The 26,877-nt window shown below is 32.7% G+C and overlaps 1 protein-coding gene across 5 annotated transcripts in view; it reads left to right on the plus strand.

Moving 5' to 3' along the window:
* DPP10 (dipeptidyl peptidase like 10) overlaps window positions 1–26,877 on the plus strand; it is a 1,417,953-nt gene that overhangs the window by 1,379,275 nt on the left and 11,801 nt on the right. For all 5 annotated transcript variants that reach the window (XM_078327944.1, XM_035306582.3, XM_035306580.3 and 2 more), the window contains 2 exons: window positions 12,607–12,801; window positions 13,499–13,553. In XM_078327944.1, coding sequence (XP_078184070.1) covers window positions 12,607–12,801; window positions 13,499–13,553 — 250 coding nt within the window. The remainder of the gene's footprint in view (window positions 1–12,606; window positions 12,802–13,498; window positions 13,554–26,877) is intronic.

Raw genomic sequence — 26,877 nt, forward strand, 5'->3', positions numbered from 1 at the left:
TATTAAGACTTCCAGACACACTTCTAGATAATTTATATACATCTCTGATATAAACATGTAACCAAACCAGCTTACAATATTTACTTTGCTTTCTCTTCTATTAAACTGCTAACTCCTTTTGAATTGTTTTGCTATAAGACACTAACTGGAGCAAGATTTGATAGAATAAATGAATGAATATATGAATACATCCATGATTAAGTAAATAAATCCATTAACTCTGAGTTTGTCATCAGGAATGAATTAAGTTGAGATGGGGAAATGGAGAAATAAATGATTTGTGAGTTTATAATTGACTTCTTTATGGGTCCATTTCTCTCCAGCTTAGTTTCCCACTCAGTAGAATGAGACCTGAGTTTCTAAATTCTCTTACAGTCTTTCTGGATAGTGCTGAATGTTGATTGATTTCCATGCTGCCTCTTTACTGTTTCTTTTAATATTTTTATTGAGCTTGTCTTCTTAAGATAATAAGAACTGATATAAGCTACCATTTATTGAGTGTTTATTGTGCAAAGAATATCATGCTGAGAATGTGTAGGCACCATCTTTAATCCTTATAGAAATCGTCCAAGGTAAATACTACTGTCCTTATTTTAATACAAGGAAACCATATAAAATATGTCATGTATATGGTCCCCAAGATCATAAGCAGATAAAGTTAGAGTTTGGACCCAATTTCATATATCTATTTTCTGCAGTAAAACCTATGCTGTATTACCCAATGCTGCCTCCCTATGTAGTCCACTGTATTATGATCATTATTGGGATATTATCAAAGAATGATGACTTGAATCAGAGGAGGCTTCTCTACCACCAAATTTTTATAACCTTTTGTTCTTTCCACTGAACAGTTTATAATAATTTCTGAAATATAACATTTTACACATATACTATGTTAATGCTTTGGTGTAAAGTATTGATTATAGAAATATGACTGAGTTCATGAATATTCCACAAGATAGATCAAATTCTCAGCTCAGATTATTTAACAAAATTCTGAATTCTCATCAAAATGTTCACTTTGTGGGAAGTCTTTTCTACTCTGTACTTATTTCATGGATTCCTATAGTTTTAGCAGATCAGATTGTCAAAGTGAGTTCATTTTGTTTCCCAAGGATGAAGACATATATATTTTAATTTCCTCTAACGTCATTTGATCTTCTGTTTGTTCATGCCAAATAAACATCTACATTTACCCTTAGTTTCTTGCAAAAATAGTACATATACTGTATGGTGTAGATGAAATAGGTAGCTTGTTGATATCAGTATTTGTCTCAAAGAGTGATTATTATTGCTTTGCCATGTAATGAGGTTCAGAGCTTAAATTTTAGGTTTATCATTTTTTATATCTTCATCATTTAAATGGATGGAGAATGTACCCATACTGTAATACATAGAAAATAATTGAGAAGAAAAAAAGGCAGTGTCATTTAATCTTGTTAATAGAAGGGAAGAAGGTGATCATTTGTTTCTATTTTTTTCTTGAAAATATTTAACCTTGCTTTTTCACAATTTGTAGATAATGCCTCTCAAATGTCAGCATTAATTTCTTACCATTATATAAAGTTGTACAAACTCTAAGTTGATGTATTAAGAACGTGCCATTGAGGGGAAAATCCAAATTTAGAGAAATGGGTAGATAATGCATAAGCTATAATATTCATTTCGTGATAATTTTAACAGGAATATATATATGTATATGGATGTATAAACACACACAGAAACACACATGCCATTTCAGGTCTTCTGTTAATGCAGGTTTTAGTTCTGCGTGGATTCACAGGATTATATGGATAACATAATATGGTTTCATATGAATGATATGGGCTTATTAAGAGTCTCTATTGAAAACATACATGTATATAATATATTTACAGGTATACTATTGAATATTTTTTATAAGAAATATTGAACTTCTTAATTTACATAGTTCATAGTTTTTGATGGTCCTATAAGTGTATTTATTAATGTAAGGGTAATTCATATTGAAATCTCATTTCCTGTTATAGTTATTTTTTTCTAAAGAAAAAAATTAGGATATAGTATTAGCCATGTTATTAGTTTAACATGACCTTGAAAGGTTAAGCTACAAATACTAAGATACAGTGTTTTCTTTCTTGGTAATCCCACACAGCCCCATGTCTAAAGAGTACATGAATTTTAAGTTATTATAGGATTTTTAAAATAATATATTCTTCCCTTTTGACTTATATATAAAAACAGTATAGTCTGAATCACGTAAGCTATGTACCATGTAAGTTAAAGGGTGTCTATGATGATGGGAGGCTAGGCCAGAGCTCCAGGCTTTTCACCTAGCCCACCACACGCACATATATGTGAGCGTGTGTGTATATTTTACATATATATGTATATATAGTGTGTGTATATATATTTTACATATATGTATAGAGTGTCTGTGTGTGTGTGTGTGTGTAAGTTTTTTCTTTTGAGATGGAGTTTCGCTCTTGTTGCTCAGGCTGGAGTACAATTGTGTGATCTTGGCTCACTGCAACCTCCGCCTCCCAGGTTCCAGCGATTCTCCTGTCTCAGCCTCTTGAGTAGCTGGGATTACAGGTACCTGCCACCAGGCCAGGCTAATTTTTGGTATTTCATTAGAGATGGGGTTTCATTATGTTGGCCAGGCTGGTCTCAAACTCCTGACCTCAGGTGATCCACAAACCTTGGTTTCCCAAAGTTCTGGGATTATAGGCATGAGCCACCATGCCCTGCCCACACATACATCTTTGAGCAACAAGTAGTGTGCAAAGTCCCTTACTAAAAATTACAGGGCTTCTAGGAGATATAAAGCTTAGGAAGAAACTAATAACTATTATATTTTTAAAACAAAAACACAACCCAAATAATACAATTGTTATTAACATAGTAAAGTTGTAAGTAACATTATGATTTGGAATCAGTCATTTTCATCCTTGAACTTCAGCTTGTTCTTCCTCCTTGAGGGCATTCTCTTATAGCCATTTGTTCTCATTTTTATCATACCATTTTTATCAAAATTATAAACCTGATCTAGCTGTAGCCTTCTTCATTAATCCACTGTTTGTGTCCATGTTTTCGTAGCCTCTGTGACTAGAGCTCTCATTTGTCACCTGTCCCCCAGTAACACAAATGAAACATAATGAATTGGAAACTCCTAGATCAGCCACAACTGACTGGAAAAAAGTGGTTTGCTGATTTTTAGCTTTTTATTCTGAAGGTCCCAATATATTGCTAAGACTTTTTCTTTACTTGTAAGTAAATGTGAAACTGGGTACAGTGGCTAACGCCTGTAATCCCTGCAGTTTGAGAGGCTGAGGCAGGTGGATCACCTGAGGTCAGGAATTCGAGACCAGTCTGGCCAGCATGATGAAACCCCATCTCTACTAAAAATACCAAAAATTAGCTCGACGTGGTGGTGCACACCTGTAATCCCAGCTGCTCAGGGGGCTGAGGCAGGAGAATCACTTGAACTCTGGACGCAGAGGTTGCAGTAAGCTAAGATATCCCAGCACTTTGGGAGGCCGAGGCAGGTGGATCATGAGGTCAAGAGATCAAGACCATCCTGGTCAATATGGTGAAACCCCGTCTCTACTAAAAATACAGAAAATTAGCTGGGCATGGTGGTGCATGCCTGTAATCCCAGCTACTCAGGAGGCTGAGGCAAGAGAATTGCCTGAACCCAGGAGGCGGAGGTTGCGGTGAGCCGAGATTGCACCATTGCACTCCAGCCTGGGTAATGAACGAAACTCCTTCTCAAAAAAAAAAAAAAATCACATCACTGCACTGTAGCCTGGACAACAAGAACAAAACTCTGTCTCGAAAGAAAATATGGCTCTGATTACCTCTAAATATTAATATCTTGGGAAGTGCTGTGCCTTTACCACTATGACAGTGCATTATACTAACATAATCTCTCTTCTTCATCACATAGAAAATATGTTGTAAAAAATAAATCCATGTTGCAGCAAACATGTTGCATCTTTGAGAATTTGAAAGTGTTGAAAATTATATTTATACCTACATGTTGATGTATACGTTATATAATTTTAATTTATAAGGATACTCAAAAATGTATATGTATATAACATATAGTTTACATACTTCCTATGCTTTTTTAAAAACTTTTTTTCTCACAGCATTACGATTACAACAGGGCAGATATTCTGATCCCCACTTTATAGGTGAGGACACTTGAGGAACAGAATTGATGCACAATGTACTTCATGTTAAACATCTACTAAGAGGTGAAAATTTAGCAACAATGTGCATTTCAAGCTTTTATTACTGTTCCCGAAAAAAAAAATTATAGGAATAAAGGAATTTAAAATATATAGTGTAAATTCAGAAAAAGGCCCATAATTCGAACTTAATAAATAAAAGAGATTTTTTTTTTTTTTTTTTTTTTTTTTTTTTTGAGACTGAGTCTCACTCTGTCATCTAGGCTGGAATGCAGTGGCGCGATCTCAGCTCACTGCAACCTCCACCTCCTGGGTTCAAGCAACTCTCCTGCCTTAGCCTCCTGAGTAGCTGGGACTACAGGTGTGTGCCACAACCCCCGGCAAATTGTATTTTTAGTAGAGAGAAGGTTTCACCATGTTAGCCAGAGTAGTCTCCATCTCCTGAACTCGTGATCTACCCGCGTCTGCCTCTTAAAGTGCTAGGATTCCAGGCATGAGCCATCATGCCCAGCCAAAGAGATTTTTAAACACCTTAAATATATAATCTTATTTTGGCTAAGAATTCCAATTTCCTTTTGCTTTGAGGATATAATTGCTTATATGCCAAAGGTACCAAGCGAATATTTTGTTGAGGTCAACTTTTATAATTGTGTTCACTCAAAAAAACTGGTGTTATTTATCTATCTATGGTGTATAATTTCTTTACCTCTATGTGTCAGTTTATTAAGTTGTAAAATGGTTCTGCTAATGCCTGCTCATACTTAGTATTATAATCATTATTATTTCTATTTAACTGAGGCAAAAACTCAGCTAAGATTTAAAATTCCCTGTGTTTATAACCACACTTGGCAGCTGCAAAATGGATTTTTAGAATCCAGGTAAAGGATTATATAGTTAGAAAACTAGTATTGTATCACCACTATACATTACTGAAGGTATCATGATGTCCTACCAAGGATGAAACACAGGTTGAAAGTTAGTATATAATTAGCATCTGTTCCTGTATTATAAATCGATTACATGGATATGTCTCCCTCGATATTGTCTTCTTCAGTATTGTACTCACTATATTCCCATGCTGAATTGCACTCTCCTTCAAAAAATGAGAAATCTAAGTTTGTTGTGGAGATTGTCACCTGCTTCTTTTTTAAAGATATATACACTTCGTTCTATTTTTTTATCTTAATTCACCCTCCCCCACCCCCAGTTCCTGAAGCAAGCACATGGAATATTTTTCATGATGATATCCAAAGCAGACTTGCTGCATAGGAGAATCACAATGTAGTTATGTGCACATGAAAAGTGAGATAAATTCTCCTGCCTTTGGTGTGTTTATAAAATGTGCTAAGCTTTCTTTTAACCTTGAATAACTTAGGTATGACCCTTCCTAAATGCAAGAGAATAGATCAAATGCTATCCTAGCTCTGTGATGATGTAGCTATTCCCAGCAACTGAAAGAAAAGATCATCAAACCCTCTTCCCTTTCTACTTACTCACCCACACTGTTAGCAATTATCTCAAATGGAAATTGGCCAAAGGATAAGAATTAATGTAGTAAGACTTTGACAGCAAAGATGATTAGGAGATTGGACATTCCTTCCATTTTATTGAACAATTTCTGGCTGGGAGATGTCCCTGAGGTCCTTTTCTATTGGTTCTATTCTAATATTTTCGTGTGCTGTCTAAGATATTTATCTTGAGGTTAATTTTGTGTGGATAATGCTAACAGTTCATTTTTGAGTTTTAGAGCTGGCTCATTAATATCCATGCTGTTCAGTGTTTCAACTTGTATAACAATAAACCTTTCATTTTTTCGATTTGTACTACAATACAAATAACTTGATTTAAATAACTGGACTTTGCTTTTTCTTCATTACTCTCGTGATAGTCATTATGCAGTTTTTGCATCAGGGTAAGGAGACACTCTGGCTTTCATTCAAGATAGAAAGCAAAATAGGATCAAATTCCCTTTAAGACAAGGAAGAGTGCCTTTGGTCAGTAATAGTTGATCATGACAAGAGGAAATCTATTTCATTAAAAATAGAAGGGAGAAAAAGAGGAGAAGCAGAACAAGGACTAGGGAAGAGATAGAAAAAAGATTCACTTTTATTAATGCAAAACACTCAAACTTGGAGATCAAGAAAAAAACGTTAAAACATCAAATATATGTTTTTTTAATTCTTTGAAAACATGAACATTTCAGATTGAGGAAAAACATTAAATGAATTTTTCAGGTTTCTGATGTCACAGACAACAATATTAATGACCCTAAATTGTACTGAACAGACCCACATATGAATAAGTGAAAATACCTAAGAATTTTTTCTTTAAAATCAAACTATAACTGAGTTCAGAGGCACTCTGGATTTTAGCAATTTAAAAGCAATAGATGTTGCTAATCCAATTACCAAGAAGCTCATAAGATATCTTTAACACATGAATAATAGAATTGCAAAAGTCACAGGCACTCATTCAGTAGATAGATGCTCAGTATCATATACATGTGTAAAAGGCACAATATTTTATTTTCTATTTGTATGCTTATATACCTATAATTCAAGTCAGCAAAGATTTGGTTATGTGACATAAAAGCTATTATAAATAGAATAATAAAGAGACTTTTAAATTATGTATATTTGTGCAAATACACTAGAGGTCAAGAACACTTTGATGACATAAATCCACCTTCCATGAGAAACTATGTTCTTGAACAGACTGCAGGAATAACTAATGGAGAGTTGCATAGAAATCGCCAGATTTAGGTGGCTCATCTTCTAAAAGAACAATGGAAGGTGAAAGGTCATGTCCCAGAGTGTTGTCCACAACAAGGTTAGTGATATTGAAATCCTATACCAAAGACCAGGCATTTTACCAAGCTACATATAAAATATCATTTAATCTCTGCTGTAACTCTACTAAGTAGATGCTATTATCTTCCTCTATACCAAATAAAAAGCAAACTAAGGCATGGGTGTCTAAACTCATTGGACCTGGACCCAACTCAGTTTGATTTGATCCCCATATCACCTGTACCTTTTTCACAGTGACATGCTTATTACTTTATAAGATCTAGGTCATTAATGCTGGCAGTTTTTCTAAAGGCTTGACAAAGGACAAAGTCTGGGAATGACAAGTGATTGGAGATTAGTACAATTTGAGAATCTATGAATGGAATTTTCTAGACATTATTAGATATGCTTCATTATAATCACCACCAAAAAGAAAAATCTTAGAACTGCAAGATAGCCTCTTGGTAGTGGCATGAACAACCTTGATTGTATCAAATGCTGTCCTGGTTATGACTTAGGAGAAAGGGAATTCAACTGAAAGTTGCATTGTAAATAAACTAGGGTGAGAAATTTGAAGATTATATTAACAGTATCCCTAAGGGAAGAAGTTTGGAATGTGGACAAGAAGCAGTTTTCTGGTAGAAAAAAGTAATGTTATTCTTTACATAATTAAGTAAATACAGTGTAGGAGAAAATTCATTCAGCCATTCTTCATGTAGGAAAATTTGTCTGTTAGAAGATGTTTTAAAATAATAAAGAGAAAAATAGAAGGAATTGGCCCAAGAGGTCCTTAGCCAATAACTGTACCTATCTGTACATACTACTTGAAAGAGGGCAAACTTCCTTATACTTTAGATATACATGTGCTGCAACTAAATCATCACAGATCATAAATCTCTATAAAATAAATTTTTAATTAAGCCAAGGCAAATATTGTTTAAAGTGACTATCCTATGTCAGTCTGATATTCTACCTGAAATGAATTCTGTCATGAAGCATAAAATTTAAGCATTGATAGTGGATTACTTCAGAATTATAAGGTAATACTGCTCTTTGCGTATTGTTTCCTTTTTCTTGATTTTTTATTCATTCTGTTCTTTACTCCTCCTTTCACATTCTTTTTTAATTCGTAATACCTACAATATAATTGCAACCCATGGTTCTCAAGGATTCCAACTCTCAACCAAGTACTCATGCAACTGAATGAGCCTGTTGTAAGCCTAAAAAGGACAGTGAACTGAGATGACTAGGAGCAATTATCTCTATGTCCCCCCTTTCCACTGTTCATGGGAAATGCTCTTGTTAGAAAAATATTCTTCCTTCCAATTATTATAACCTAAACTTTAATGATAAGGGTAAGAGCTTTTTAAAATGTACTGCACTGATCATCTGTGATCTTAACAATTTACCACCAAACATTACTTAACAATGAAAATAATAAAAATAAAAAGAGCAATTATTTGCTTAAGGTACCTCAGCAGATTGGTAACCAAATCAAGGACTAAAGCTTTGTTCTTCTGATTATAAATTCAACCTTCTTTTTAGAACTTAATTGACATTTTGTGAACCTGATCAAACATGTAGTTTGAACAAGTCTCTACACTTTAATTCAGTTTTGGTATAAATGATACTTGGTTATGTCATAAAGAGGTGGCTTTTTCTGTTATTTTAAAGATCTATTGAGTGTTGTTTGTTTTATTCCCTTTTTTCTATATTTTATTATATTGTGAACTCCTCATCCATACAGACACATGCAGTGTTGAAGGTATTGAAATAAATGAGGATTCTGCCCTGAAAGACCTTAACTTCTAGAAAAGTTTGCAGTCTTAATTTGATTCTGCTGCTTGTGTTAGGAAATAGACAAGTTTCATATTGCTATGACCTTTTCAGTGCTTAAAACAAATGGAATTGTTCTTTTCACCACAAATTTCAACAAAGTTGTATGTCCCCACTCTCAACCTTGAAACACCCTTCTTACTGTGAATCCCCAAAGATTTCTGAGACAGAGATACAAAAGCAAAATTGTGTAGAAGGAAAATGGTGAACACTCAGGAAAAAAAAAAGAAGTAAATCAATTGGAGCTCAGCAGTCATTCACAGTCAATACACACGAGTCATCGTACTCATTCATTAGAAGGTAGATGATTTGTCTGTACATTCTCTGTAGTCATCCCTAGCACCAAATGTTTTGCTATTCCTACCTTACTGAATAAATACTCTTTGCTTAGCTTTATTTATAAGTCTAGCATTTTCTGCTCAACACTTAGTGAACAAGTAATCTCTATCATTATCCTGCACTTGCCTGGCTTGTTCCATATGATGGGAATGATTAGCATCATAATCCATGTTTTTTTAAATGTATTTTGAAATAGATATGCCTATGTTGTGTACCAAAGAAGAAACAACACCCAATTAGATCACAGAAATGGGTTCAAAATCATTGGTTCATAGTGAATTCATACCATTTTGTGGCCTAACATTAAACCTTAGAAAGACTAGATTCAAGTTTAAAATGGCAATTTAGAGAAGAGAGCAAAAGAGTGAAATTGTAGTTTTCTTCCATTTGTGTTGCAATCATGAGTAAATGATTGAAGGTTTTGTTTTAAAAATCTGTAGCCATTTACTAATTGTGAGTCTGAAAACTGCCTTTGAAACTTTATCTTAAAATAACTTATTTGCCTGCAATAAAATGTCTGACTTATTTACGTTTTAACTAAACATAACTTAGTTTTGAACTTCTAACAAGGCTGTGAACAAGGCAGTGTGTTATATGCAAATTGGAAAGTCTTATCTTCTAAATAAACAAAACAATTTACATTGCCTTAGAGCTGCTGCCAGAGTTTAAAAGTGAACAATCCTGCCTTAAAAGCTGACACTCTACTGCTCACTCCAAGGATCTGTTGATTTCCCTTTTTCATGTCCTTGTAAGGCTTTAGATTTCATTGGTTATCTAGAAAATGGGAATACTTCTGACATAATAGCTCATACTACATAACAATTATGCTTTATTCATAGATATTGTACATGTAATTACTGTACAACTAGCCAAAATTCTTTATGTAGTTCTCCATTTTTAACTGTAACTCTAAAGAAATATACTTCACATAAGCAAAATTGTCTTCAAATAAAATACTAAAAAACAGTTTTCATTGTTCCATAAATCTAATCATGGTTTTGCTCATTATACTTCACAAAGTATTTTCAAATACCTTATGCCATTAATGCCTACAAAACCTCTTTGAGAAAAACAGGATAGTATTTGCCATTATTATACACACAGACGGAGTTCTAGAGTTCCAGTTATTTTTTTACCTGTGTTCATAGTGAAGTTGAGATTCAACCTTGGTATTTTTACTCAGCTTAGTATTCAAAGGTGAAGTTAATCTTTAGTAATGTGTCCTTTGTGAATTAAAATATTTGCAGTATATTCACTAGCTTCAAAATACAGTGTCATTATGTAAACTCAAGTCTTTTCAAGGTCTTTCCATTTTAAGCTTCATCTGAGTCTATTTTAACTGAAAAGGTCTACTTCAACAAGCATCGGGTATGTCCTACATACATTAGAAATTGTGCTAGGAATAATTATTCATGCCAGCTCTCAGATATGAAACAAGCTCTATCAGAATCAACAGGGGAACTGAAAAAAAAAAAAAAAAAAAAAAACCCAGCAATTCCAGGCTAACTTCTGAATGAAGACGTTCGAATTCTAGGTTAGATCACGGGGATATGTGTAGTAACTAATTTCAGATTATCTCATTAAGAGCAAATGTTGCATAAACTAAAATACATTTTAAAAGAAGATAGAAAAGAAGAAAATCTAGGTTATAAACACTGTGGAAGGACAAAGCATATTTAGGTTTGAATCACTGATGATTATCATTAAATGTGTGATTTGGAAAAGAATGGAGGAGAGTTGTGATTAATTTCTACAGTATAGTTTATCTCTGGTGTTTATTTATAATACATGTCATAAGCCATATAACAGAAAACTTACTCCCAAAAAGGTTTATTAAATTTTGGAAATATAGAGTATATGACATGATGGATCTTAAGTGCTTAGCCACGGAAGGCATTAATATTAGTTTGCTAGGGGCACCATAACTAAATACCACTGACTGGATATCTTAAACAATGGAAATTAATGTTCACAAAGCTCTGAAGGCTAGAAGTCCAAAACCAATGTGCCAGCAAGACTGGTTACTTCTGAGGCCTCTCCTTGACTTGCAGACGGCCACCCTCTTTGTGCCTCTTCATACGGAAGTCCCACTGTATTTGTGCACATCTGGGGTCTTTTGTGTGTCCAAATTTCCTCTTCTTTAATAGGCACCAGTCAGATTGCATTAAGGCCCACCATATGGTTTCATTTTAACTTAATTACCTTTTCAAAGGACCCATCTCCAAACAAAGTCACAATGTAAGTGACTGAGAGTTAGGATTCAACATATAAATTTTGAGGAACACATTACAGCCCCTAACAACTTTTAATAAATTTTAGTTGCTCTGTGTTTTGTCTGATTCTCTACTTACTTTTTTATGTAACTTACTGGTTTCAGACAACCCCTGTATCTGTTAGGTTTCATTTCTTGCTGAAAGGTTATTTGCTGTATAGTAAAGCTAATAATCTGAAAGCTTGTTATTGGAGATGGTTTGTATATTGGGGCTTCTAGATAAGCATTTACATAAAGAGGAAGGCAGGAGAATTTGGTGTTTTTACCTTGAAGAGTGAGTAGGGTGGGAATTTCTCACAGGTTGCCCAACTAAAAATGGATGCCCTTTCAGAGTTGGATTGAATGCTATTCAGATCTATCACATGCACAACTGCCTGTTGGAACTATACCTAGGTATGGACCTAGATTTCTGTGATTGTATCAGAATCTGATTTATTTTTACTTTTTATGTATTCTAGAAAATAAACTAATAAGTATTTTAAGCTGCTATTTTAAAATTTTACTTTCTTTTCCCTCTGGAAAGAACATTCATGCTTTATTATTTGTGTGTCTTTCTTTTCTTTGAGCGTTCATATTTTTCAAGCATATATATATCTATGCTACTTGCTATCAACTTTAGTGATTAAAAAAAGAAATGTTCTCACTGTTTGTTTAAATTTTTCTCATTGAGAATTCTACCACAAAAACAAACAAAAGAAACAATTCAGGAAATATTAACAGGTTTTTTTAGGTTAATGTTATTTATGGTTATACATTTCCTGCTAAATTTTTATCAACTTTCCATAATTGGTTCTGCTGTCAGACCCTTCAACCCTTTTAAGCCATTTGTAAGACATTTTTAAAACACGCTGTGTGGAAGAAATCCAATAAAGATAGACCTGTCTGCCAACTTGACAGTCATTCTTTAGAAATGCCTTTGGAAAGTACCATCCATTTTTCTTCATCTTTCCCCATCGAAAAATGGGCTAAAGTAATTACTACTGCGGTGTTAAGTCATACTTTCATTTCATTCAGGGAACTTTTCAATTAAATTTTACAAAGGAAAATTGTATTTTTATCATGAAGAATTAACAGATATTTTAATAGCCAGCACATTTCTTTTCCATTACTTAAGTTAACTAGTGAGTATGAAAGTTAAAATTTCTACCAGATTTTCAATTGCTCTTGTTTTGGTCCAATATGTTGGTTTTCGCAGGGATGAAGAACCAGGAGGCCAGCTGGTTACAGATAAGTTCCATATTGACTGGGATTCTGTACTCACTGACACGGATAATGTCATTGTAGCAAGATTTGATGGCAGAGGAAGTGGATTCCAGGGTCTGAAAATTTTGCAGGAGATTCATCGAAGATTAGGTTCAGTAGAAGTAAAGGACCAAGTAACAGCTGTGAAGTAAGTGTGTGTACATTTCTCTGTTTTCTATAATGACAGACTCTAGGTATACTTCATACAATATAACTAACACATATAATATTCCTAACCCTGATACAAAGTTTCTATTTTAGTGATTCACCAATTTTGTAAGTTAATCATAAAGCCTATTGCATTTTTTTCAAATACCTGTCACCCTTAGTGCTATAATAAAATAATTCTCATATTTCTCCTCTGGAATTAAAGTTCACTTTGGATTTATGAAAGTGGGCTATAGTATAATTATACCACTATATTATTTATTTACAATAATCCACAATGTCTGTTATATCCTCAGTTAATCACAATTCTTGAAGTTTCACAGATACCATTACCACACTGGCATGAAAGTGTGACCTTAGAAAGTTAGTATGTTCTTTAAAACAGCACACAGAAACCAAATATTATATTGTTCAAACGTACGTGTTGACTCAGTAGGCCTGGAATGAGGCCCGAGCTTCTGCATTTATAACAAGCTTTCAGGTGATACCAAACTACTAGACCATCACTTTGAGTAGCAAGATATTGGAGTATAAGACCCTTGCACATGAATATAGCTACAGTCAGTAAAGCATTTCTAGTCATTAGCTATTGTTTTGTTTGTATGCATGCCAAGTACAAATTTACATGTGCATTTAACTCACAAAGATATAACTATTGTTTTTCTTTTTCATTGCAGATTTTTACTGAAAGAACCATACATTGACTCCAAAAGATTAAGCATTTTTGGAAAGGTAAATAGTAGAAATGCTGAATCTACCTTTCAATCTATATCTGTGTGTCTATCTGTCCATCCTATTACACATTCACAACCAGCTGGTTACAGATAAGTTCCATATTGACTGGGATTCCGTACTTAGTAACATAGAAAACATCACTACAGCAAAGTTTGATGACAAAAGAAGTGGATTCCAGGGTCTGAAACGTATATATATATATGTGTGTGTGTGTATATATGTATGTATACATACATAAGTGTATTGTTTGTGTGTTTGTATGTATACATATATAATTACATGCTTCATTACGATTCTTCTGTGTTATCCTTTAAAAATGTTATAGCATAATTAGCATTAAGTGTAGTCAGTCATTTATTAATTTAGTAAATATTTATTGGGCAGTTAGTGGGCACCTGGTGTTAGAAATAGAGCAACAACAGGACAAAAGGGGGCTATGTTTTCATGAAGCTTATTATGTTCCAGAGAGGGGAAACAGTAAATGAAAAACACAGTTTCATATAGTAATAAGCCTCATAAGGAAAACAAAGAAAAACATATTTAAATGTAACTGCAGAAACGGCCAGTGCCATTTGGTTGAGTGGTCAGTTTAGGCCTCTCTGATGAGATTATATTTAAGCCAATACCTAAATAACAAATGGAAGCTGATCAAACAAATCTCTTGAAGCACAATATTCTCCATAGAAAAAAACTAGCAAGTATAGCAATCTTAGGAAAACAGATAACAGGCTTAGAAGCTGAGAGATGACCAGTGTGGATAATTATGTCTTCTGTGCTCTCTGCAAGATATTTACTTATTGCAGTAACTTTTATGTCAGATTCACTATCATTTTGACAGTGGGAAAATAGACCTCATATAGATATTTACTGAGCTAGTTTTCAGTACATCAGTGGACAATATATTATAAAGGTAAAAACATGAAAAAAAGGGGGAGACCTTGAACTATTTTAGTTTAGAAATAAAGCAAATTCCTGGTGTTCAGGGTTTTAAATATATTATATTTTCTGCTATTCATAAGTAACCTAGAGATCCATGATATAAAATAACTGGTAACTTTAATTGGGGCATAAATTTTAGTGGTACACAATGACAGGTGGGCAAATAGAAAAACACTTAACAAATGAGCAAAATATAAATCGGTGCAAATCACCATCATCCTCTCTCCACTTCAGACATCTGCAGTGTAACATGCCTTTACAGGATTCTATGCTTATTGTCAGTAATAGTCAACAGATAAGTAGAAATATTTTGTGAACATTGCTCCTCCAACATAAATACAAACAAGTAAATAACTGAAAGTGCATCCCTAGTAGTAAAGATTAAAAAAAAAAAAACCTCTAAGAAAGTGATTATTCCAAAGAAATAGAAACCCTAGATATATTAAAAAGGAATACAAAAATCCGGGCTCATATTACAGCACTGTTAAGCCTTAGGGACATTGTAGTAGGTGAAGATAGTCACAGAAGGACAAATACTGTGTAACTCTACTTACTACATGAGATAGCTAGAGTGGTTAAGTTCATGAAAACGGAGAATGAAATGACAGTTTCTAGGGTTTGAGGGGAGAGAAAAAAGGGAAGTTATTTTTTAATGGATATATAGTTTCATATTTGCAAGATGAAAAAGTTCTGGACATTTGTTTCACAGAAACAAATATATACCTGACACTACAAAACTGTGTGTTTAAAAGTGGTTAATAGGGTAAATTTTATATGTTTTTACCACATACAAAAAAAATACATGCAGTAGGGAACATTTTACTCCCTAACAGTCCTGAGATATGTAATAATTTACAAGTGGTTTAGGGCTTATATATTTCAGGGCTCTTCTTACTGCACACATAAATAAGCATAAAGGACCAAATAAGCTTTTACAAAGATTCAAAGGGTTGCTAAATGCCTCATGGAAAAGAGCAGCATGAGCTGGGTGGCGATCAGCAGGTAGAGGAGAAGGAAAAGAGGCTCATGCAAATGTGCAGTGTTGGTAAGGGGAGTATGTGTGAAAACATGAAATGAAGTAGTTGGCTGTATTAGAAGAATGATAGGCAATAAGAATGAGAGGAAGACTGGGCAGAGATGATAGAGGATCTTCCATAGCCGCTGTGAAATTAGAAGCTGAGCCTAGAAACCATGGGAAAATAACACTCTAGGCCTCAAATTTAGAAGTTCAAAATCTTTTTCCCCCAATTATTATTGTATAGTTGATGTGCCTCAGGCAAATGACTCTGGAAAACTAAAAGAGTGACATAGTATAAAAACAAGTGAAAATATGAATGACTTCATCTTAAATAGAAAAAAAAATTCCAGGTCAGTCAAACAAATATGCGTATCTGTGACTGGGTTATAAATTAAAAGTTGAATTTTGCAACATATAAAAAACACTGTTAATCTTAAGATTCAGTAGGCCTTGTGATTTTTTTTTCTTGAAATGTACCTATTTCAGATTCAAATTAGATTATGCTAAACTCATAAAATGGGTTGGAAAACAATGTTCTTGCTATACTGATTGCCTGGAAAAATTTTTTAAAAATTGGAACTATATTATAAAGACATTTGGGGATATAGCTTTCTGTTTTGTATTAAAAATTTAATTCGTTTTTAAATTTATGTAATCAATAAAAGACTATTAACATTTTATTTCATTTCTTCTGGAGTCACCTTTAGTACTTTGAAAAGAATATTTTTTTTCACTTCATATAACTTTTCAGAAATATACACAAACAGTAATGTATAATAATGTCCCCTTATTATACGTGTAAACATTTCACTTGTGGCAGTAATATCCCATTTTGATTTCTATTATGACTTACTAGTGCCTTCTTGCTTTTGCTGGGGCACTCCCTTACTCCCATTTGCACTCATGTACTTCCTTTATTGCTCTTGGTCTTCCTTTTTTTCTCTCCTTCATCTCCCTCTTTTTTTCAGTGAACTGTATTTTCTGGCCTGGGTGCTTCCTATTTATCTTTGTTTTTTACTTTACTAGTGTATATTCTTGCCATTGTTACTTTTCTTCAAATTTTTACATCCATTTTATCCATCAATTATTAATTTGAAGGTCTAGTTTATTAATTTTGTATTCTTCCTTTCTAACATAAGCATTTAAATTAAAAATCCCTTTGAGATGCTCTCCTAGGTATTTTTCACTAGTACAGATAATAGATTACATTTATTAATATTTAGTGTAAGTATCTCTTTATTTTTCAGGATAAGTCTCTGTTTTCTGAACTGTTCTTATTATTTTCATTTCAAATTGAATGAAATAATTTTTCTGTAATTTACTGACTATAATTGAACGGGGTAAATAATTGATCAGGATAACAAAAATACTTTGAAATTTCAATTGATTTATGAGTTAAAAAGAGACTATTTTTACCTTTATCAATTATTTAATTTTATGTAATTTTTTTTGTTTTGTTTTACTTGATCCCGATTAGCAGTTTTATCAGCCCATCAGTTTCTTCATTAGAGTTCTTGGAATTTTTGTTTAGTGATTTTATGTTTTTCTTTTTGTTGTTTTATTTCAACAGAGATTTGGGGACTAGGTGGTGTTTAGTTACATTAATAAGTTCTTTAGCATTGATTTCTGAGATTTAGATGCACCCATCACCTGAGCAGTGTATATTGTTCCCAATGTGTAGTCTTTCATCTCTTACTCACCTCCCACCCTTTCCCCCATGTCCCCAAAGTCCATTGCATCATTCTTATGCCTTTGAATCCCCATAGCTTAGCTTCCACTTATGAATGAGAATATAGTATGTTTGGTTTTTCATTCTTCAGTTACTTAACTTAGAATAATGGTCTCCAGTTCCTTCCAGTTTGATGTAAATGCCATTGTTTTATTCCTTTTTATGGCTGAGTACTATTACATGGTGTGTGTGTGTGTGTGTGTGTGTGTGTGTGTGTGTGTGTATTTTAGGACTATTATTCAGTTCCTACAATTGCAGAATTATATCTTCTGGAGAAACTTAATCTTTTATTGTTGTTATTGACCCAGCTTATCCCTATTAATTTTTGCATTAAAGATGATTTTTATATTAAAATTAAAATAACAGCATTTTTCTTTGATATGTACTTATTATCAGCCTTTCCATCTTATTATTTTCAGTCCTTGTCCTCATGATTTAGGTATGCCCTTTAAACAAAAAGAGAGAGAGAAATATGTTTTTATTTTCTTGTCAATTTCTATGTATTGGTTGAAGATTATATTCATTTATATTTTTTCTAATTACTGATAAATTTAAATGTTACTCTTTTCATTATATGTACCTATTATCCATCCTATTATTTGTCTTCTGTCTTGCATTTATATGAATTGATTATTTTTTTCTCTTTCATTTACTTTTCTAAATATAATTTTGGTTTGTTCAATTATACTGCTGAGAAGTATTGTATGCTTGTTTTTGTGTAGACATATATTTTCATATTCTTTGTAAACATGTAAGAGTAGAATTGTTAAGTCATATAGTAAGTCCATGTTTACTTGTATAAGGAATTTCCATACTCTTTTTGAAAGTACTCATATTTTATATTTTATTTTATAGTAACAATATAGGAGAGTTTCATTTGTTCTACATCTATACCAACACTTAATATTATCAGTCTTTTTAAACCATTCACAATTGATGAATAGAGGGATTTATTTTACTTTCATTTGTAGTTTACTGAGAACTAATAATACTGGACACCTTTTCATGTGTTTATTGCTTCATATAGGAATATTTTAACAAAACTGATTTGTTGACCATTCAGATTGCACAACTTACAGTTTGATACTAAAATATACTAAATCACAGAAAGCATGTTACAACTGCAAACCTATTTCTTCCCCTTGTCATCATGTTTAATTGAGATATAATCAACATACCATAAAATTCATCCTTATATCATATCTTAAAATCAGATAGTAGTATCTTAAAATCAGATAATAGTAGTTTTTCTATAGTTGGTCTCATTTTTCAAAGTTCTTTTGACTCATCTAAATGTATTACATTCCTTTATACATTTTAGAATCACTTTGATTAATTCCTAAAAAAAATTCACTGTAGGGATTTCTTATGTGAATTGTTTTGAATCTATAAAGCACCTGGCATAGAGATAACTAACATCTAAGCAATATTGAAGCTTTCATATTTTTAAAGGATAATTTTCTTTGGTTTTTCTGTTTTTTCTAATAGGTGCATAGTATAGATTTTTTTTCATTAATCATGTTTAGGTTGTATTGGGGTTTCTGAATCAATGTTTTGGTGCTTTCTCTCAATTTTAGTAAATTATCAATTTTCTATTAGAATATTGTCATAACTTCTTATCCTCCTTAAACTCTTACTAAAAATGTGTTGAAATCTCACTTTAACAAGCTTATTTTATAAGCTTTTCTCAGTGTCTTTTTTTATTTAATTGTGTGTCATACTTGCTTCTATAGTCCAATAATTCTCTCTTCATGTGGGATTAATGGTTTTCTATATTCATTGTTTAAAATAAAAATTTTTACTAGAAGTTTCCCTGGGCTTTCTATAAAAATGTTTAGCTATATTTTAACTCTTGCTTTGCTGCTGTGTATTTTTAAAAATATATCAGCCCCTCATTTGATATTTTACATCTTATCAAGCAAATATCTCTTATTTTTGAGAATCGGTTTCTCTTGCCTGTTATTTCTGCTGGCTCTCAGTCTTAGTGATACTTTTCCTTGTGTACAATTTATTTACTTGTAGATAAGCTTATCTTTCTTGGAATTTTATCTATGGGAATTCTTTGATACTTGTATTGCATTTGTATTTACGTGTTACGTTTTATTTTTAATTGTATATGCTGAATTGGGGCCACAAATCCAAGTGTAGACTTATGGCTTAAATTTTTAGTCAAGATTAATTACTTTTCATTAGCTCAGTACAAGCTCATAACAAGAATAGAAAAACACTCTCACCAATCTCTATGCATCCTATTTATTTTTTGTCACCTTTAGACAATGCTTTGGGGATCTAGATTTATTTAGGGTCTCCTTTAGACCTATTGTGGATTTTGTTTACCCCATCCACCAAAGAAGCCATTAGAACAAAAGGTCAAAGTCTTTAGCATGTGAATAAACATTTGTTTTATTCTTTCTTTGCTTTTCAAGTTTTCAGCATTCAGTTTATATTTAGCTTTTGTGGATTTACACACTTTGTGCCAGTTAGATATCGCATTTAAATTATTCTTGATGTTTTTGGGTTGTGCCTTTTTTTAAAAGCCACCAATTTATATTTGTGTTTTATTTATTTGGTCGATTGGTTTTACTTTGGTTTTCCTTAGGTGAGGGATTAAGTGGAGTATCTGTTTCACCTAATGCTGGAAAAGAAACTGCCCTACATATGTTGTTTCATCAATAAGGGTAAAACAAGTCTACCTTGCAAGATTCTAGGCTAAGTTAAATCTCAGTATAAAAAAGTGATGTGATTAATTTAAGATATCTCCTCCAGGGAAGGAAAGATGATTGTCAGCTCTAGGTCTAGGAATTTGCAATTTTTAGTCAATTTCTTTTCTTTACACCCAACGGAATAGTTTAAATGATAAACATAACACAAGTAGTAGTTAACTAAAAGTAAAGGCCATTTAAGGGTTGTACAGAGGCTAAGGAATTTAAGTAATCCCTCCCTAGTGAAGCTGCAAGTTTATCTTGCATCCTAAACTAAGTTGTAAACTTTATTTAGAAAAAAAGTAAAGGCTGGCAGAGTGGGCACCACCCTTAATCACACTCTTATCTATAGATGGAAGGCAGAATATGGAGAAACACCCTCCGTTCTTGCTCAGATCCCCACCTGGTCACATACCCCATGCCTGCTTCGATCACGAACCTCTCACATGTACTTTCCAGAACTGCAAGCCTTTAAAAAGGCTAGCATTTTCTTTGCTGGGGAGCTCGGTTCTTGAGAAGCCAGTCTGCCAATGCTCCTGGCTGAATAGAGCCACTTCCTTCTTTGAATCTGGTGTCTGGGAAGTTTCGTCTGTGGCTTGTCCTGTTACATCACTAATATTTGAATTTCCGGGTCCTGCTTTTTCTCCTTTTGATCTAATATTTATCATGGTTTTATGATGATATACATATTTATATGATATATATCTATATCTAGCTAGCTACCTGAATAATTTCATCCATTATTATGGACTTTGCCAGCAAAAACTAAACTTATATTCTGAGATATATCATGCTGATATATACACATCTCCATAAAGCTGAAATTATGAAATTCAAAAAATTGTTCAATGTTTTTGTTTTGTGTATGATTTAATTTTTTGTTTCTGAGAATGGAAATGTTTAATAAGGAGCTGAGATGTTGGGATGCCCATCAGGCACATTTTTTTTTTTAATTTTACTTTAAGTTCCAGGATACGTGTGCAGAATGTGCAAGTTTCTTACATAGTTATACATGTGCTATGGTGGTTTGCTGCACCTATCAACTGTCACCTAGGTTTTAAGGTTTTAAGCCCTGCATGCATTAAGTATTTGTCCTAATACTCTCCCTTCCCTTGCTGCCCACCCCTGACAACCTGCTGTGTGTTGTTTCCCTCCCTATGTCTACGTGTTCTCATTGTTCAACTCCCACTTGTGAGTGAGAACATGCCGTGTTTGGTTTTCTGTTCTTGTGTTAGTTTGCTGAGAATGATGGCTTCCAGCTTCATCCATGTCTCTGCAAAGGATATGATCTCATTCTTTTTTATGGCTACAAAAGCAAGAATTTTATGGTATATAATATATATATATATTATATACCATAAATATACCATATATATATTATATACCATAAATATACCATATATATATATATATATATATATATATATATATGCCACATTTTTTTTATCCAGTCTATGATTGATGGGCATTTCGGTTGGTTCCAAATCTTCCTAATCCATTCTAATCTGTGTTTGATTAAGGAATAGAATGATAGTATTTTTAAGAATATTCTCTTGGTCAAAAAGTATAAATATTTTTAGACAATACTACTACCTGTTTTCTATGTATTAAAATGTTAGTCCTATAAACACCAAGGAAGCATTGATTAAAATAATTACCTTCTAAACCTATTACATGGATACTGGAGGAAAAGAGAAGAGACAAACTTCAGTCAGCACGAAAACACAGATGTCAACTTTTGTCTTTTTACATCCAATTTTATGTCTATATTTCACAAGTATTAACTAATTCTAAAAGTTATAACTATCATGTAAAATGGATCCTAAGGATAGTTCAACTGCATTTAGTTATTTACTTTCCAGTTGCATTTTCTGAAATATAACTGAATCTCTTATATTATAAGCATGCCTTCCACCTTTCTACCTCATTTCATGTCTTTCTACTTTTTCCCAGCAGCCTCTAGCCTACATATTGCTTTAGAATTCTATCTCTTACTCAGCCCTGTGCAGGTGTCCCTTCCTCCATTTAACATTCACTCAATCTCTCCCGCTAGAAAACACTGTTCCCTTCTGTGTACTCATAGAACACTTTTTAGTAGCTTCTTATGATTATGATACCAGTAAGTAATGTATTGCATTCACTTGTACTCTGCTTTCTAAGTCAGACTGTTAGCTTTGTCAAGGTAGTTCAGTTTTATTTGATTTTTTTTTGTTGCATAGACATTTGAATTGAACTTATTTTATGTTCTTTCTTTAATTTGGAATTCTCTTTCCCTCTAGATATCCAAACTTTATTCTTTTTACAAACTTCACCTCTTCTTAAAGTCTTTACCTGAATTTCACCACATAGAATGTTCTATAAATATCAATGAAGCCAAGTTGATTGAATATATTATTTAAACTTTCTGTTTGTTTTTTTTTTATTGATTTTCTGTCTACCTTTTCTATCAACTAATGAAAGAGGGTGTTGAAACCTTTGGCTACGCCATAAGACCAAATTACAACAATTTAGTCTAAAGACCTTAATTGCTTTATTTGCAGTTCTAGAATTGGGCAACACTTCACTCCATAAAATAGAAAATGTGTCCCAATGAGCTGAGCAGAAGAGGTTGGTTTTATAGTTAGAAAAGGAAGTTAACAAAAAATAAAAATCAGAAACTCAATTTGGGTTTGGTAACATGGAAACTCAGCATGAGTGCCTCCATTTTGATTTTTTGTCTGGTCTGTTGAAGATTAGAGCAGGAGCTTAGTTCAAAACAGTGGCCTCTTATAATTTTTATTTAACAGCTGTAATTGCCTGCTTGCCTTTTCCTGCTTTCAGTTCTATCAGTTTTGGCTTTATTTATTTCCAAAGTCTTTTATTGTATGGATACATACACACTTAGGATCATTATTTTCTCTTGATTAGTTAACCTCTTTATTGTTAAGAAATGGCCATATTTGGTTTTGGTTATCTTATTTCCCTTGTAATCTTTTTTGTCAGATATTAATACAGCTGCTCCATCTTTCTTTTGATTATTGTTAACATGTTATAAATATTACTCCATTATTTTTTCTTTTATGTATTTATATATTTATATTTAAAGTATGTTTCTTATGGGCTGCCAAGAGTTGGGTCTCGCCTTTTTATTCAATCTGACAGACTCTGCATATTAAATCTCTACATTTTAAATAATTTTTTTTTAGCTCTTTGACCCTTCATGTGATTATTGTTATTGTTGCATTAAGGTCTATTATCTTGCCATATATTTTCTATTTGTTCTGCTTTTGGTTTCCTTAAGATGTTTCCTGTTGTGCTTTATATTAAAGGAGTATTTTTATAATTAAATTTGCTTTATTATTTGTTAATTATAACCATTTTTTGTATTATTTTGATGGCTTCCTTAGGGCATATAATGTATATTTTTAACTAATTAAAGCTGTCCTCCTGTGATATTATTATTTTACTTCACTCTTCAAGGCAGTGAGCTATAAACAGGCCAGTATTTATGTATATATGTACATACATATTTATATAATGGTCTGATATATGTATATATATAATATATGCATATACATATATATGCATACATATATATGTGTGTATATATATGAAGTAATATAATATAGGAGGGCAACTGTGTATATATATATAATATATATATAATGTACATATATATGATGTAATGTATATATAGATGTACATACATATATATGATATATAAGAACTTTACAGTGGTATACTTCTGTTTGTTACTGACATTTATGCCATAGTTGTCATACATTTTATGCTACATGTTATAAATCCCAAAATATATTGTTATAAGTTTTGCATTGAAAAGTCAATTATTTTTATTTTATTTATTTTACTTTTTTTGAGATGGAGTTTCACTCAGTTCCCCAGGCTGGAGTGCAATGGTGTGATCTCGGCTCACTGCAATCTCCACCTCTTGGGTTCAAGTAATTCTCCTGCCTTAGCCTCCCCAGTAGCTGGGATTACAGGTGTTCACCACAAAGCCCAGCTAATTTTTGTATTATGAGTAGAGATGGCAGGGTGGGGTGAGGGGACGGTTTCACTATGTTGGCCAGGCTGGTCTCAAATCCTGACATCAGGTGATCTGCCTGTCTCAGCCTCCTGAAGTGTTGGGATTACAGGCATGAGCCACTGTGCCTAGCCTAGAAGTCAGTTATTTTTTAACAAATTTAAAGAAAGTGTTTAAATGTTTATGTATTTACCCATGTAACTACCAATTCCAGTGTTCTTCATTTCTTTTTGTAGACACAGATTTCCACCTAGTCTCAGCTTTTCTTCTGATTGAAGAACATGCTTTAAATTATCTTTTACTTCATGTTTGCAAGTAATATATTCTTCCAGCTCTAATGTGTCTTTATTTCACCTTAATATTTTAAATATTTTAATATTTTTTGGGCAAAAAATTTTAGGTTATTTTTTATTCTATACAGTAAAGAGGTTTACTACCTTCTGGTTTGTTTTTTTTTTCCAGTCAGAATATGCCATCATTCATAATTTTGTTCCTCTGTGTACATTACATTGTCTTTTCTCTCTAGATGCTTTTAATGATTTTTCTTTATGGCTAATTTTAGTGAATTTCATTGTGATATGCCTTGGTATACTTTTCTTCATATGTCTTTTGCTTCAGCATATTGAATTTCTTTACTAGGTTAAATGTTTTGAATAAATTTGCAATTTTTTTTTTTTTTTTTTTGAGATGGAGTTTCGCTCTTGTTACCCAGGCTGGAGTGCAATGGTGAGATCTCGGCTCACCGCAACCTCCGCCTCCTGGGTTCAGGCAATTCTCCTGCCTCAGTCTCCTGAGTAGCTGGGATTACAGGCACACGCCACCATGCCCAGCTAATTTTTTGTACTTTTAGTAGAGACGGGGTTTCACCATGTTGACCAGGATGGTCTAGATCTCTTGACCTCGTGATCCACCCGCCTCGGCCTCCCAAAGTGGGAAATTTTTTAATTATAATTATTTCAAATATTTTTTGTTGTTTAATTTTTTAGGGATTATAAATACATGTAGATGGGGCTACTTGAAGTTTTCTCCAAGCTGACTAATATGCTATTAAATATTTTGTAAAAAAAAAAAAAAAAAAAAAGCATGTATTTCTTTGAATGTTCCATTTCAGCTAGTTTGTTCTACTATAACTCATCTTCACTTTTCAAAGTAGCTGTAACAATCCTAGGATTGATGTGTCTGTTTTCATCATTCAGGGATCAGTGTCCTTCATTGCTCAATGTCCAGTGTCCTAAGAACTTCTACTTTATGTATTTTGTGTATATTTTTAGTCATTTCATGTAGGAGGGTATGTCTCATTTCTATTGCTTTATCACATTACAATTATAAATTGTTAAATAAAATAAATTTTATATTAACCATTTTATATGTCTCTTTTTGGATTGCCCATTTACCTATTATATATGCTTAGTTTATATTGACTTCTGGTATATATGAACATATATATATTTGTTTCCTTGTTGACATACTGAGGTTCTGCTGTATTAAACATGGCAGTCTCTGTTCACACTTGTTTAAAATATTTCCTTAGTTTCTTGATTTTTTTGTTAATATTTGCATATGATGAACCAAAACCTGAAGTTCTAAAACTTGGCAAACTCTCCTCAAATGCTCTTTGGTAATTTCTTCTAGTGGTTTTATTATTTAGATGTCCTGTTTTTATCAAAAGCCTAAATGAATATTTATTATGTTTTCTCTTTATTTATCCAAGTTTAATAGAGATGAGAGAGATGCATAGCACTTGTAATGTATGGTGAGACTTTACTTACATAGTTTCAAATAACCAGCCAGTTTCCCCAGCTCCACTGGTTAACTAAATCAACACCCTTAACAGTGATAGCAACTAAGTATTAAGTTCTCATTTATTTCTGGGTTTATTTCTGTTGTATTCTGTCTTTCTGTTCTTATGCCAGTCTTATAGACCTTTAACTATAACATGCTTCAGTATAATTCATTTTAATATTGTTAAAGGCAATTTCTACTTTTTACTTCTCTCTTTGAAAATATTCTTGGCTCACCTATTCTTATTATCTTTGGTTTTTCAAATTCTCCCAAAATATTCAACTGGAATTTTTAAATTAAAATTTGTTTCTACAGTTATAATAATTTAAGAAGAATTAAAATAGTCACAAGATGTAGCTTTCATCTGAGTCAGACAATATGCATAGTATGTTTCTTTAATTTTATTTTTATTTATCCTAGTAGAATTTTATACTTTACTTAAAATGGGCCAAATCTCTTTCCTGCTGTTTTTATTTCCAAGTATTGCTTATAATTTGTGTGTTTTAATTTTTATTGTAAATGGTGTCATTTTCTCAGTGTTATTTTCTAACTGGCTTGTTGGGATAATGGAAAGGTTATGTTAATAGCATATGTAGCTTTTAACTGGCCATGTGTTTATTACTTAGTAATTATGGGTATTACTTGATTGAAGACATTAAGCCACTTTAGTTTGAATAATTATCTTCAGGACCTAACCTAACCTCATTTAATATATAATAATTTTTAATTTTTTTCTTTTAAGAATTATGTGTAAGTGCTAAATATTTAAAAAAAACTCTTAGAAGCAAACTTTTATTGACATAGCTTCTTTAAAAACATTAATCATATTAATCATGGCCAGGCATGGTGGTTCATGCCTGTAATCCAAGCAATTTTGGAGGTCGAGCTGGGTGGATCACCTGAGGTCAGGAGTTCAAGAGCAGCCTGGCCAATGGGGTGAAACCTGTCTCTATTTAAAAAGTACAAAAATTAGCTGGGATTGGTGGCAGTTGCTTATAATCCTAGCTATTCTAGAGGCTGAGGCAGCAGAATCACTTGGACCCAGGAGGCAGAGGTTGCAGTGAGCTGAGACCATGCCATTGTACTCCAGCCTGGGCAACAAGAATGAAACTCCGTCTCAAAAATAAAAA

Source organism: Callithrix jacchus, chromosome 6 (genome assembly GCF_049354715.1).
Source record: "Callithrix jacchus isolate 240 chromosome 6, calJac240_pri, whole genome shotgun sequence".
Lineage (NCBI taxonomy): Eukaryota > Metazoa > Chordata > Mammalia > Primates > Cebidae > Callithrix > Callithrix jacchus.